Source organism: Geospiza fortis, unplaced genomic scaffold (assembly GCF_000277835.1).
Source record: "Geospiza fortis unplaced genomic scaffold, GeoFor_1.0 scaffold41, whole genome shotgun sequence".
NCBI lineage: Eukaryota > Metazoa > Chordata > Aves > Passeriformes > Thraupidae > Geospiza > Geospiza fortis.
The window spans coordinates 4,892,279-4,907,678 of record NW_005054299.1 but is presented as its reverse complement, the minus strand read 5'-3'; the positions used below and the strand labels follow the sequence as shown (position 1 = coordinate 4,907,678).

At 39.4% G+C, this 15,400-nt stretch overlaps 1 protein-coding gene across 1 annotated transcript in view; it reads left to right on the top strand.

Moving 5' to 3' along the window:
* HHAT (hedgehog acyltransferase) overlaps positions 1-15,400 on the top strand; it is a 148,565-nt gene that overhangs the window by 5,283 nt on the left and 127,882 nt on the right. Inside the window, exons 6-9 of the mRNA XM_014308003.2 lie at positions 67-261; positions 1,537-1,749; positions 4,363-4,534; positions 13,861-14,011. Of these exons, the coding sequence (XP_014163478.1) occupies positions 67-261; positions 1,537-1,749; positions 4,363-4,534; positions 13,861-14,011 (731 nt within the window). The remainder of the gene's footprint in view (positions 1-66; positions 262-1,536; positions 1,750-4,362; positions 4,535-13,860; positions 14,012-15,400) is intronic.

Here is a 15,400-nt window from a genome sequence, read left to right as displayed (position 1 = left end):
ATTGAGTGCCTTTTTTCTTTAGAAATAATTAAACTAAAAGATTGTTAACTTTTCTTTTTCTGACAGTATAAACCATGGTGCTTGATGGTTTATGGAATGGCTGCCTGCTGGTTGTTACTGGGAATCAAGGGCTTTGCTGTCATTTTGTTACATGCAGCAATTTGCTTTGCTGTGGCTCAATTTCAGCTGTCACTCCTGACATGGTTGTGCTCCCTTATCCTTCTGGCCACTTTACGCATACCAGCTGTGGAAGAAACCAAGGTAATGTGAGAAGGACTAATTAAGCATCAAATTAATTATGGTAATGGTTGTCTATAATAGCATCCATCTCTATGGCAGCATACTATCCCTTCAGTTGATATAAGCAGGAGTTGGTCTGAGGAATCCTAAGCAGTAGCACTGCAGTGACTCATGCTGGAGCTTCTTCAGATAAAGTCACATTTCTCTATCATGGTGGCCAGTGCACTGGAATAAAAGTGTGTCCCTTAATGTGTAAGTGGTGTTCAGTAGAGCTGGAGTATGATAATACTTCACTAGTGCTCTATTAAACACATTTCATTGGAACTCTAATCATGCCAATTTAAGGTGCTGGGTTTTGGGTTTGTATCCAGGAGTTACTCAGTTAAGCTTGCCTGTACTTATTGGTGACTGTGACTTCTGCAGGAAAGGAGACTTTCTCCTACAGTCTGAGTTGTACCAAATGAGTTACTTGCATCAATTAGCTGTAAACAAGCTCAGTTTTGCTCTTTGCCTAGTGGCTTTTTCTGGGTAGTACAGGTATGGAAAAACTGTTGACCAGTTGTGAGGAAGTGTCCTGTTGTATTTTATTGGACCAATGGGAAAAACAGGACATTTGTTATAAGGGTTGTTGCCCTGATGTTGAAGGGGAGGGGGAATGAGTGTGTAGAATCTCTTTATGTGGTGTGGTCAGTTTTGTGATTTGCTCTGCTGAGGAGGGGGCCCACTGCAATACAAATTGTTAGTCAGCCAAGCTACATTTGCTGATGTTTCCAAGTTTTTTGCCATGATTGATTTTTTTGTTTGCAACATGTGTGATAATAAGTGTCAAGGAGTCAATAAATGCTCAGTAACATTTTTTCCAGCCTGAAGTTTTCTCAGGAGTAACTGATTCTCTTTACATCTAGCTTCCGCCCTAGTAGTCCCTTGGCTATTAATTGTGTTGCAGCTGGTTTGAATATTGTAGTACTGGACTATATCTGAGGTAGATAATGTTTCATTTATGTGAGAAGAGCTCTCCTGCTGTCCTGGTAGTTCACAGCCTGACATGTTTCTGAAATCAAGCTGTTGTCTCTTTATGCTGTAGCTCTGGAGGACCTTTCTCCACCAGAAGCCAGTGCTTGTTGTTCATGTGTTTAGTGCTGTTCACTTTAGGTTCTCATTCCCGCTGCTATTGGCTTTAGTTTCTTCCTGCTGCTGCTGACCCCAAAAGCTGAGATCTGAGTTAGACATTGCTGTCTTGCCATAGAGAAAACACAGCATTGCACCATCATGATCTGGCTCTGTTTTGTTTTGCAGAGAAGGTGGTATGACACTGAAAATGAGTATTATCTGCTGCTCTTCACGGTGTCTGTCCGCTGTCTGTTCTGCACTAGCTTCAGCCTGGAGTACTGCTGGCATGCACCTAGCCAGAAGTCATCCCACTCCTTCCCCTGGATGCTGGCATATGTGTTTTACTACCCTACATTCCACAATGGACCCCTCGTCAATTTTGATGAATTCAGTAAGCAGGTAACTGGTTGTTGTTTGGGTGTCTAAAGCTGTCTTCCACATAATTATAAAATCAAAGAATAATACTATGGGAATGTTACAATTTTGAGTAATCATGAGAACTTTTTTAATGTCCTGGATATCAGCTTTTAACATAAACCTGTCTCCCCAAGTTCTTCTGCTTCACAGGATGCTCTTGTCTGACATCAGATTCATCCCTTCAACCAGGGAGCCAGTGACATGCTTTGTTACATTTGGAGAGTGTTCATAATTTTAGCATGCAGCTTCTGGACTGTTTTTTTGTTTTCTTCTTCATCAAGTGAAATAAAACTAATGTTTTCAGCATAAGCTTGCTATTAACTCTGAAACGGATTTCAGAGCCACAGAAAGCTGATAGATTATATTGGGAATTCCTGAAAACTCCAGTTTCTCGTCACATTGATGTGAAAACAGCTGATGACTTACTAGGAGCACTTTGCTTCAACTGAGGAGCTTGTCTAAAATATAAGACCTACAAACTGTACTGAATGCTTTTCTTAGTCCCTTGCAGGTTTCTTTTCAAGCCTGCTTTTTACATGATGGGAAAAGTCCACGTTTTCATCCTTTATTGCTTTCCATATTTTCTTACATTCTAAGTAAGTAAGAAGTGGTATCACAACCTGTTATGTCTACAGTTAAAATTATTGTGTCAAAGTAGATTAGTGAACATTTCAAACCATAAAACTGCTTTTTCAGTTTATGCATAGAAGTCCAGGGATTGTTTGGGCTCTGTTTATATTTGGGAATTTTCTGTTGAAGCCAAAGCAAATACTGGGTTTTATGGAAGTGAAATTCCAGATTCCAGTGGATCCTTGAGTGAAAAGTCCTATGCTCATTTGTTTTCACTTGCTTTGGAAGATGGAAGGTGAAATGTTGTTATCTTGGGCTGGATATTGTGGGAGAAGTCCACATAGACTTGCATAGAAACTGAGGTAGTATTTTTTTACTAAGTCTTGTTTTGTAGGTTCTGAAGTGTGTTAAATTCCAACTAAATCCTTGTACACCAGGAGAGGGATAGTTGTACTTTCTTTCAAAGGATGGTTTCAGAAGACCTATGAGACTCTGAGCTGAAAACAGCTTGGGCATAGCTGATAGGAAAAACTGGGGGAGCCTTGCTTTGAAACTTGGCTCGCCTCATACGGCTCAGCAAAGAACTATGCAAAGAGCACATGTATTCTTGGTGTAAGAAGAAAAAGAAAGATTGAGAATAATATGTCTGTATTTGCAGAAGGTGCTCCTTAAATATGTACAGATATGTGTGGTTAAATCCATGAAGAAGATGGAACAGACTGAACAACCCTAATGTGTTTGCTGAAGGGTATTGTCAGAGCTTTTACCTGAGCAGAGGGTATTACCTTGGCAGATGAGATCAGAAAAGCGTCTAAAAGGATGCAGTGCCCAGCAGTTGATTCAAAATGCACAATGCAAAGAGAATATTTATTGATGCTCTTGTAAGAGACCACTCTCAGAACCCCTTAACTGAAGCTGAGCCTGGGATGAGGGCTCCTGCTGAGCTCACTGGAAAGCAGAAATTCTGGAGCTGGAGACAGTGAACTGCTGTATGACCCAAAGAGTGTAATAGCAGTTCTGGCAATTGGCATCCACTGCCAGGCAAAAATGAGACGCTGTCACTTTGTCACTGGCCATGTGGAATTGCTGGGTTGAAGCAAGGCACAGCAGTTCTAGACATGGGTTTGAAGGCCTGTTGTGCAAATCCCTGTGATAAAATGGTAGTCTCCAAGCTTTCACATTGTCAGGTAGCTGATACAAAGTAGCCCTCCAAATGAGTGTGCGTGTTAACTGTACTGTGCTTGGGACTGAGGGCCTGTGCAGATGAGTTGGTTACTTCTCTTGTATGTGCATTTTTGGTGGCCAGTTAGAGACTGGAGAAGAAAATGTTGCACACAATAATGGATGTATAACACATGACCGCATTTTTAGGCAATCCTATGTTCCTGGTTTTTGATTCTGTTCTCTTTTGTTGTGGAAAGGTGGTTCAATAATAATATGCCAATGTGTTTACTGCAGTTAGCAGTCTCTAAGAGTTTGGAGCCTCTTGAGAAGCCTGTCGACTGCAAACTTTGCCTTATTGGATATTTAACTTGCACTTCCATTTTCTCAGCACATTCTGTAGATCTTGCTGACTTTGGCAATGCTATGGGAGGAAAATTAAGAACTGTCCTCAAGTCATCGATTCTCTGCAGTAGGGAGAAGTTGGAGGTATTTTAAGAGTAAGCAGTTATTGTTCCTGTTTGGAAGGGCTGCTGCTTGGAAAACCTTTTTCTTCCTAGCTGTAGTTTCTTTAATCTTTTAATATAATCTCCAGAGGACAAGTTGCAGAGGTTAAAGTCTCATGTCTGGATTCTGTTCAGGTTAACAATAGTTGGCCTTTTTTACAGCAGTTAGGTGCAATGTGCATACACATTTGGCTTCTTGTTGGTTCCTACTGCTTACTGAGATTGAGAACAGAGAGACCAGTCTCCCTTGAGAGTGTGTGAGGAATTTCAAAATGGTGTAGTCATAAGTTCCCAGGATAAGTATTTGAGTAAAATGGTCAATTTTGAGCAAGGTAACCTCTTTGGATTTCTTCTTTAGATGAGGAGACAAGAAGCTTTCAGTGTGAAGACCAATCTGATCATCTTAACTGTGGGCATAATTCGTATTTTCTTTTGGTGGTTCCTGGCTGAGCTGATGATTCACCTCATGTATATCCATGCTCTCTACAGTAGTGCTCTGCCTTTGGAATCTGCATCTTACTGGGCCTTGGGTGAGTATAGAAACAATAGCAGAAATCTTTCTTCTTCCCCCACTTCAAGAACCCTAGTTTGCATCTCTTTAATGTCCACTTGTAGGCACTTAAATGTTGTGCATTACAGCCAGCCACTATCAGAAAGGTGGTCTATGGACTCTTAATATAACATGTGGATTCTCCATGAGCTTAGTTGAACTTATTGAGCTGCGTCCTAAATTAAAAAATATTCTGTACTTTTTCCAGTCTAGAGTATGTCTCTAAACTTTGGTCTAAGGTGATTTTCCCCCTCAAGTGGTAGAAGTGGACATTTAAAAGGAGTTTATTTATTGTGGGGATGAAGAAGGGGAGATGTTAAGAATTATTTTTATCTCCTTCTGATTGAGGTTTCTGTGCATTCACATTGAAAAGTAAAAGGACAGAACTTGTAAAAATAGTAGAGGGAAGGACTTGCAAATAAGGTAACCTGAAAGTAGTAGTCAGTGCCTCTCAGTTCTGTTTTCCTGCTTGGCTTCCCCCACTTCTACCTTGTCTGCAGCTCCCTGGTGTTTCATTAAAATGCCCAACTGTGAGGAAAAAGAAAGCTGACAAATACAGTGTAAATCAGCAAAAGCTTTAGCTGATGGTATGTAAACAACTGGCATATGTGGTTAATTTGATTCCTGACCCCACTTCCCAAGCTGTATCACCAGGTAGGAAGAAGAAAAGCAAAGAAACCCCAGATTTGAAAACTGGTTTCTGAAAAAGCCTTGGCGATTTCTGCCTTGCAGGAGGTGTCTCTTGCACCAAGGATTGATACACAGACTGGTATGGAGCTCACCTGTGCCACCACAGTCTGTGTGCGTATGTGTTGGAGAGCACTTGGACTGCACTGGGCTCTGGTCAGCAGAGGGCAATGTGAGCACTCTCTGTGTACCCCTGTGTGCATACATACACACTTGATACATGTTTTAGTATATAATTTTTATATCTAAAAAAGGGCAAGGGCAGATGGAGAGCAAGAAAGGGAGAGGTATGCCTCAGTGGTTTGTTGTTCTACTCCTCACTCAGTCACTGTTTAGAAAGGGGGTTCTGAGTTTTCATTTTCTATTCTAAACATCAGTTCATTGATGAGTTAAATTTGTTAGCTCCTTGTGCTTGTGTGTGTTACAAAAAGCTGGCCACTTGATAATGCAGGGAAGGCTCCAGAATGAGGGATGAAATATTCCAGCAGTGGTGCTACTGATGTATTCCTCCCTCCCTTCAAGACTACCAGTGTTGATTTTATAGGGAGAGGAGAGAGTTATGTTAAAGACAACAGCTAAGTTGTCTGTGTATTTATTTGATGAAATAAAGTGTATTATCCTAAAAATTAAAATGCATTTTGAACAGAGGGTTAGAAGAGGTGAAAATACCTCAAAGCAACAGGAGATGAAAGCCACTGTTAGAGCAAGTTTGGACTATTAGGATGCCTGATGTCAAATTAAATGACTGTATTTAACAAGCTGCCTGTGGAGACCCTGCCTTTAGGAGACGTGTACTCAAAGTGTAGTCCTATTCTTACTGAGCTCTGTTGTTGTAGTAATGTAGGCAGGTGTTTAAAATATACTAGAAATGAGATTTTGAGCTAGAAGTTGGTCAGTTACTGTTTTCTCTGCATGTTTTATCACCATGATTATATAGGTTTCCTTAGACACAAATCAGTGATAGGCCACTGTTGTGACTTGCTTTAGGGAGCTACCAATATATGAGTATGGGTACTGGTAATAATTTACTATTAAGTCTCCCTGGACCCTTATGGATCTTAGCATGCTTCTACACCAGTCCTCTGTTACTTTGCATGCTGTTTTATTGGAACTAATTTTATCAGATAACTGAGTCTTAAGACCAAGGAAGCAGCTTGCTGTTGACTCAGGAGGATTATCCATGGTATGTAAGCCTTTCTGCACTGATGGGGTTTGCTCATTTTGGGTGTCCTGTTTGACTGCAGCAGTTTCAAAACAGCATGAACCTCTATTTACACTGTTTTTTAAGTTTACCTGGCTGCCCTGATAGCCTGGTAAACTTAAGGGAAGGGCTGTGAGGCTGTTGTGCACTCACCTCTAATTAGGGAGCTTATATCTGCTACTGCATTTTTTTTCTGGGATAACTTTGAACAATGGGCAGTAAATGCCAGAAGTGCAGGCAGGACAACACTGCTGTGAGGTTTTGCTCTCAGCACCTAAGGGCAATGTCACTCTACTCCTCATGACTGTGAAGCTGCAGTGTGTTCTGCATCACTGGGTAGTGTTCCTGTAAGGTGAGACAACCAAGAAATAAAAAAATACCCCAAAACTAAATCCTGAGTTACAATGCTTGTTAAAAAATGCTAGTATATAACAGTGCCATTTATGGCCATGTAGAGCAGAAATGCTAAAGTGACCTAAACTAACATTGCTAAAGGCACACAGGTATATAAAGTTAAAAAATAGTAGGAGAATGCTACCCAGCAGTAGGAGAAGTATTTTCTCTTGTGTGGATGGAATCAGAGGCAAATGAGTTTCTAGAAGCAGCAACATACCAAGTGGTGCAATATAGCTTTTCAGTAACCAAATATTAGGTCCCACATCCAGAACAGAATCCAGAATATGATGGGGCTGTGTCCATCTATATACCTTGCTTGCTATATATGTATGATCCTTCAGTTTGTGGAAGGGATGTGAATGTTTGAACACAGAATTAATTCAAAGATGCCATCTGTGCAATCACAGAACTTTTATTTACTGGTCCCAGGAAGCCATTGTTTGGAGAATGTGAGCATTTTCCAGAATCCACAAATCATTGTGTCTCTGTTCACGAATGTTTGTGTCTATGGATAGTTAGCTGTTGACATACTGAGCAATATCAGGGCATTTGTGCTTTTTTAATGATGACTATCAAATGCAGTGTTTATAGCAATTCTGTGGTTTTGTGTTGGTGCTGCATCTCGTTCTGGTAGCATCAGTCAGATTGGCTGAAAGAATTGGGTGTTTTCAGAATTAATGACACAGCAGGAAGATTCGTATTCCATGTTAATGGAAGCCATGATAGTTCATTCTTCTCAGTTTTAACATTAATTTGGAATAATTCTCTGCCTTTACATTTTACAGTGTAAAATGTAGATTTGCAGGCACCAAGAATAAAAGCCACTATGAATTCCAGTAATCCAGTATCCTGATGAATTGCAGCATACCAGAACAATAGCTACACTGTGCCAGGCAGAGGTTCATCTGTTCTACAGAGTAATTTTTGGATATACTACGTAATGAAGCAAGAGAAAAGAAATGAGTAAAAGACAGGTAGATTGGTGAACCTTTTCAATGTCTGTTCTTCAAGCTTCTGCAGCTGAATGACAAATTCACTGACATGTGGTAATGGGGAGCTTAATAGCATTGGTTGAAAGAGCTCAAATTGAAACAAGTGATTCTTTTTTTTTTTCTTTGCTATGACAACATAGACTATCAATGGTAAAATTCACTCTGCTGAGGTTACATTCTATTGTATAGAAACTGAAATGTGTGTTGCTAGGTCATTTGTGTGTTAAGTCTGATTCTAAAAATGCAGATGTTGGAAGAAACACTGCCTGTATTTCCCTGATGAGCCTTCACATTTATTCTGGTGATTCAGCACCATCCCTTTATCCCTGCTCATCTGAGCAGAGCTTCACATCCATCTGGCAAGGTGCAGGGAATGATGGAAGACAGAAATGTGTATGAAAATATGTTGTTGAATATAATTGCTGCACTGGATTCATCTTAATAGCTCCTGTAGTTGTGAAAATATATTTTGCTAGGAATCTGTGCTTTGCCAGAGGTGTGTGATGTATAGATGTACATCTGGGATGTACACACCTGATGCAATGTTGTGAATTCCCTGTGGGTTTCATCTATCTTTCCTACCCAGGTGCGGTCCTTTTGTTCCAGTGAAGCAGGCACAAGGTAGTGTCAATTAGCTATCACTATTTTAATTATTAACTAGGCTCTACTACTTCAAAAGGATATTTTCATATGAGTGGCATGTAAGTCAGTCTAGAATATGATCTGTTCAAAGGTGGAGCCACGTGGCTTAATCTGTAGTTGCTGATCCCATGTTTTAATTTGTTAGAAGAAGAAATGTTACATGTGTTCTTCTTTGACACTGAGACCTACAGACTAGTCTGTGTAAATTGGATGTAGGGTACTGGTTTTGATGTGTTTGCAGTTTTTTATGATAAATCCACAGATAGGAAGTGGATTTCTAAGTGCATCTTCAGAAGCATACAGCATTTTGCTATTGAAATCAGAGGATCTGTTCATCTAAGTAGTAGTGAAATACTAAGAGGAGTTGGAGATTTTTTCCATCCTGGAAGATAATGATAAGGAGAAATTGATGAAATATTTGGCATCTTGAGGTCTGTTTGAAAACTTGAAATATATACACAAATCAGAAAACTTTGATTTTTTTTTCCTAGAATATTAAGTTTTTCCCTGTTTTGTAGAAAGAAGTGTTCATGTGTGTGTTTTCTTTTTCTAATCTTTCCTGTAGGCTAAACTTTAAGATCCTATTGGTAGTTAACCTACTTCTATGACTACTTTTCTTTTTACTCATACATATTGTGGCTTAATCCCAGCTAGAAACTGAACACACAGCTGCCCACTCCTTTTCTTTTCTTGGAGAGGTGAGAAGAGAATTGGAAGAATAAAACTGAGCATTTATGGATTGAGATAAGGACAGTTTAATAGGCAAATAAAATGCTGCATGCGCAAGCAAAGCAAAACAAGGAATTAATGCCTCACTTCTCTGGACAGGCAGGTGTTGGATCTGCTCCAGGGAAGCTGGGCTCCTTCATGCACAATGGTTACTGTGGGAGACAAATGCCATCACTCTGAACATCCCCCCTTTCTTATTCCCCCAGCTTTATATGTTAAGCATGAGTGTATGGTATGGGATACCCCTTGGGTCAGTTGGGGTCAGTTGTCCTGGCTGTGTCTCCTCCAAGCCCCTTGGGCACCCTCAGCCTCCTCACTGGTGGAGAGCGAGGAGCAGAAAAGACCTTGGCTTCTAAATCCTGTAGTAACAAAAGCATCTCTCTGCTTTCATCAACACACGAAGCATGTTTTCTGCACAAATCCAAAACACAGCCCCACACTGGCCACTGTGAAGAAAATTAAATCTATCCCAGTGAAAAACAGTGCAATGTGATGACTCTTGGTTTATTTAGAGAGCCTTTTCCTGCATGTATTTACTATTGAACATAATGCTTACAGTAGATGTTTTCATCTAATGGTTTGGGTTGGATGGGACCTTAAAGATCATCTAATTCTAACCCCTTTGCCATGGGCATTCCTTCCACTAGTTTCTGAGTCCTTGGGAGTATTCATGGTAGGTGTCTTTAAAGCATGTGTGTGCTTGAAAAGCCTTCTGGTTTACTTTAACTTGGAAGACCTGTCTATGCATTGACTGGGAGTCCCTTGACAATTCTGTTAAGTCCTGTTTAAGTAATTTCACTTTGGAACCTTTATGTCCATTCAGCTTCCTCTAAAAATAAGCAGCCTCCAGGACAAACACTGTGGTACTTTCCTGCCACTACTCCATCCACAGAAGGATATTTCTTGCTGCTTGTGTGCTGCTGGAAGGCTGAGATATTTTGAACTTGATGATACGGCCCCAAATTCTGAGCTATTATAAATGTCTGCTTCCTATTAGACTTCTGCCATGTGTCAGTAACCCTTTTGAAATGTGACTGAATATTTATCTCTTTTCTAGTGGAACCTGTCCTGGTACTTGACAGAAACAAACATCTCCAATCACTAATGCCATAGGGTCAATGTAGCTGCAAAAAGGGTAAAGTCGTGATGTTGTGCTGATAATAAAATTGCCTTCTAAGTTACGGTTGAGCATGACTTTTGGAGTTGGCTTAAGGACAGAAAAATGGCAACTGTGATTTGTAATACCTGGATGCAAATGTTTTCTTGCTTGCTTATGAAAATATTCTATTTCTTAACTTCTGTCAAAAACCACCAGTCAGAATTTTGAGAATGTGTAGAATAAAATTAAGTCCTGTAAATATTCTAATTTGTCATGATCTTTGTTTCAAAGCTCTATGGCACTTAGGAAATGCAGTTTTGCAGTAAACTTAAGGTTAAGGAAAATATTTGAACGTCTTTAAATTTTTAAAGCATAGGAAAGGTTAGAATTTTTTAAGGATGGGAAGATGATAAATTGAAAATACCAACTTCTATAAAAGTAAATTGCTTTAGTCTGGGACTTCAAACAGCTTGACTGTTGAAATGCATGGGATTAAGATCAGGTACTTTACCTTGATATTTTATCCCTTAACGCATTCTGTTAAAAAAAAATAATCTCAACTTTGAATCCTTTGAATTAATTTATTCTGCAGAAAAGACAATCTTGGCAGTACTTTTTCCTCTTAGTTTTGTTATAATACACATTTGATATGAGTTGTTTCCAATTTAAAATAATGCTCATGTGTGTGGAGGAATTATTGTATCAAACATTAGAGAAGAAATTATGTGATATTGTTAATGAATTTGATTGATTGTTAATTTCATACTTCTAAATCAGGTGAAGCAGTTTGCTTCTGGCTACTTTGTGCAAGTGAGTGAAGCAAATGCAAAGCAGCTGGAATGTCTTAGGTATGCAGGAAGGTTTGAAGCCTGTGCCTGTTGCCACTGCAGCCCAGCTGTTGTGTGGCTGTGAATCTTGCCCTTAGTTTTCACAGTGTGCCAGAACTTTCCTACTGCTGGCATGAGCTCAAGACTAATGAGAACTTGATCTGTGTATTTTGATAGGGACCTTTGTGTTGCTGTTTTTGTGAGTCTTAGAATTTCCACTTGCAGAGTAGCTCCTGTGCTGGGTGTGACTATGATTTGATGTCTGTGTTCAAGATGCCAATGCTACTGAGCTACCTGTTAGTTACAGTAATGATAACCTAGATGTGTGTTATTGGAGAGGGTGAAAATGCCTTTTTTCCCCAACTTGCATATTATGACTTTGTATCCATGAACTCAATATTTCACCATTATATTTAAAATCAAATGTATTGATTTCTTTGGGTCTCAGACTGGAAGCCTGTTTCTAAATACCTTTCCATCAAGCACAGCCAAAAGATTTTACTACTGCACAGACAGCTGTGATCTTCATAAGTGGTTTGTGTGGGTGTCAGTGTTCAGCTCTCCAATGAAATTTGTCAGAAAAGAAATGAGACACTGAATGAGAAGGGAATTAAAGCAGAAATTTGGCTGTACAGATGATTTAGCAGTAATCTAATGTGGAGTTAATTGGCTAGTATCCAAATTGTGCTTCTGATTGTTTGTTTTCCTCCAGGGAAAAATGTTATTGAATACTTGATGCCTGTTTCCCTGAAGTAAAATAACATAAGCTTCATGTCTCAGTATTTTGTTCTAACATCAATTTTTATCTTGTATGGCACAACTGTTTCTTATCGTGTGCATGGATTATGATATCAAAACTGAAAATGTTGTATTGTTGTAGGAAAATACTGGCCATGTGTAGGTTAGCAGGAATTTTGCATTTTACATTATTAGTGCCAGAATTTCACTCTAGGTTGTTATACAGTAGATAAATTTTTAATGTTTCGTTTTTGGTTGTCATCCATAGTATACTCAGTAGTCAGCAGAATGCAATAGAGATGTTCCCCCCCCGCCCCGTCCTTAAAAAAAAAAAGACAGGTTACTTAAATGTTCATAGAGTTGTACTGCTGCAGTCAGATTAAAAACTTTGTCTCCAAGGACAGTCTGCTGGAAGGCTTTAAAATTGTGTTGAACGTCTAAAGTCCTTCAGTCAAGTTAGCTATATATAACTGAGCAAAAGCAGAGCACTGGAGTAGAAGGAGATGTAGCAATTGCATTTTATAATTTTTTTCTGTATTTAAGTATAATTTTAGTTTCCCTTCTTTGTGGTGAGACTTCTGTATGTCAGCTGTCAGATGGAGAAGTTCACCAAAGTCATTGGATCTTTGAGGAGTGACCCCACCAATTCTGTAAAGGTGTAGGCCTCTGCTTTTTACTGTATTTTTAATTATTGGTCAATACTACTTTTTTCAACAAAAAACATTTAGAATCATCTTCCTTTATAATGCATAATAATAATAATGAGAATATGTAGGATTTTCATCTCAGATCTGTGTAAGATGCTGGAGTTTGTGTCATAACCCAAGGTTGTGAGCAAGCACACTGATGAAATTTCTCCTTTGGAATTAAGGCAGCTACGGGACCTTAAGGAGACCTTGTCTGTGGGTTTAAAAACTGAAATATGTTTTAAGCATTATGCCAAGTGGAGTTCCACTTTTCTATGCCTTGGATGCAGCAGAAGTGGATCTTATAGTGATGTCTTGCAGGTTTTAGCTTTTATATTTTTCAGATTCTGTACTGCTTTAGTACAGTGTGCAGTTCTGAGCTTCATATTAAGGGATGGTAAGCTCTCTTCACAGACTAGGTAGACAAAACAATTCCTTTCCTAGCTTGGGACCAAGGACAACCACCCAAATCTCAGGCCCAAGAGCATACACAATGTGGACTGAAGAGAGAAACAAGAAGGATGGGACTTCGTAACCTAAAGCTGTAATTGGACAATTAACCCCAAGATGCAAATGGACCAGAATTTGTAAAAGTGAGAGACATTGTGACTGGTCATCCATTTTGTGACCGTTTTGGGTCCATCTTGGGTGTAGCCCTGGCTGGGCTCTTGTGCTGCCCAAGGTGTATCCATTGAGGCCCTTTAATAAATACCTACTTTATTTTTTAAATCTGTCTAGCCTCTGTTCCAGGTCAGCCTTCACAAGGTATTGGTAGGGGGTGTTTTCGGGGGACTCAGTCTGACAGGGCATGGAGTGTTTGTGGGAATGTCAGGATAATGTGCAGCTATAACCACTGTAACCACTGGTTATGGCTCTTCTGGAGCAGCAAGTGTAGAGTGGGTGGTTGGGTTTTTTTTGCAAAGATAAATTTACTGTCCCTGTGGTAAATGTTCATTGCTTATATTGATATATTCTGATTTTTAGCTCAACATAAGTCAGTTGGTTTTTTTTGTTTTCATAGCAGTCAACACCCACAGTCCAGAGATTTTTGAGAGTGGAACTTCAGATGCATATTTGTGCCTTCATGCTGGAATAAGGGTACCATTTTGTATATGTGCCTAATGTCCTAAATGCATGGGCTTGTGTGCTGTGTCTCTTGTGAAGAGACAAATGTTGTGTATCCCATCAAGCAATGGTGCTTGCCTTAGTTCTTGGAATAATTGGTGTTTGGAGGTAATCAGTATTAACAGGTTTTTTAAATGTCTCAGGACTTGTTTAAGGTATGTTGTGTTGTTTTTTTTTCTTTTAGGTGGCCTGGCTTTAGCTCAAGTACTTTTTTTTTATGTGAAATATCTGGTTCTGTATGGTGTTCCTGGCCTTCTCCTTCAAATGGATGGACTCAAGCCTCCAGCTCTGCCTTGCTGTGTGAGCCTGATGCACAGTTTCACTAAAATGTGGAGGTTAGTCATTGCTGCTTTTCAGGCAGTTTGTTACTGATACATGGCAGTCAGTAAGAGCATACATGTGCGTTCATTCTCACATACATGTCTGCTTTCCTGTCCTTGGGCTTTTTCTCCCATCCCCATTAATCATCTTTAGTGCTTTTTAAATGGACTTCAACTTGATGGTTACTTTTTTCACACTGTGGAGGGATAAGGGCAAGTACCCATTTCTGCATTTCAACCTTTTAATTACTAGAGTTAGGCTCAGCCTATCTAGTTAAAATAGCAATTATTTTTCCAGTTATGAATTAAATGATTTTTTTTCCAGTCTGGGTCTAAACCTTGCATTATTTCAGCTTGAAATCCTTCTAGAGACTGGAAATAAGTGCTTGATTAATCACATGAGGAAAGCTGTAGTTATAATATTTTAACATGTAGAGTCATATGGTAGAGGAAGTCTTGAACATGTTAAAAGTACTATGAAAATGGTACTTGTTTATAAAGTAGGATGAATTTCTGGATCGGATTTGCTTTTACAGGAGTTCCAGTACAATATTTCTTCGCAAACCTATGAATTTTGTATCTTATGTTTGCTTTAAATCAGTGTTCACTGAAATATTTTCACCTCAAACTGTCTCCTAGGTGGATTCTGCTTAATGTTTACCTTCTGTGTAGAAGTGGATTCACTTGACTTCTCTGCTCCCTTGTTTTCCTCTGCACTAGCCAATATTCCTTCAGGCTGTGGTGTTCTGTACTCCAGACTTCTAAAAACATTCCCCTAATGATTCAGACTTGTCAGTCTTTTAGTGCAGAGGCTTCTCTCCTGTTGTGTTAGTGCAGCCTGTCAGAACGATGCTTACTCCATCTTGTCTCCGACTGCTCTGTAATATGAATAAAGCTTTTAATTTTAGTCATTAAAACAGTGGGCCTGCTGTTACCAGAGTTTTATTGGATGAGATTTTAATTTTGTTTTCAGCTTGAAGCTAGTTGTAACAAGAAGGCTTTATAGTTTATAATAGTTGACATGTGTAGATCTGAAGTATTCAAAGAAATGCAGCAGGAAGAGTGCAGAAAACAGATAAATTATTAAAAATTATTTGAGCTACTAACAACTGCTTTGGTTTAAATGCTCTTTCAGAGTTTGCACTGTACTTATGACCTAGAGAGTTAATATAGAAATCTGTCATTTTTACCAGGCACTCTCATGAGAACAGCATTTCTTGGCCTGCTGGCCCTTGTAGGCAAAGTTGCAAACAGCAGCAGTTTTTCCCCTTTGTCAGTTCTTATTCCAGGGAATCTGTGTATTGCACTGGAGGTGCCAAGTGAAAGTGAATTTCAGCACAAACCTTAATGTGCCAGGTAGCTGTAACAGGCCATGAAAAGGTGCTCTACACCTGCAAATCTGTG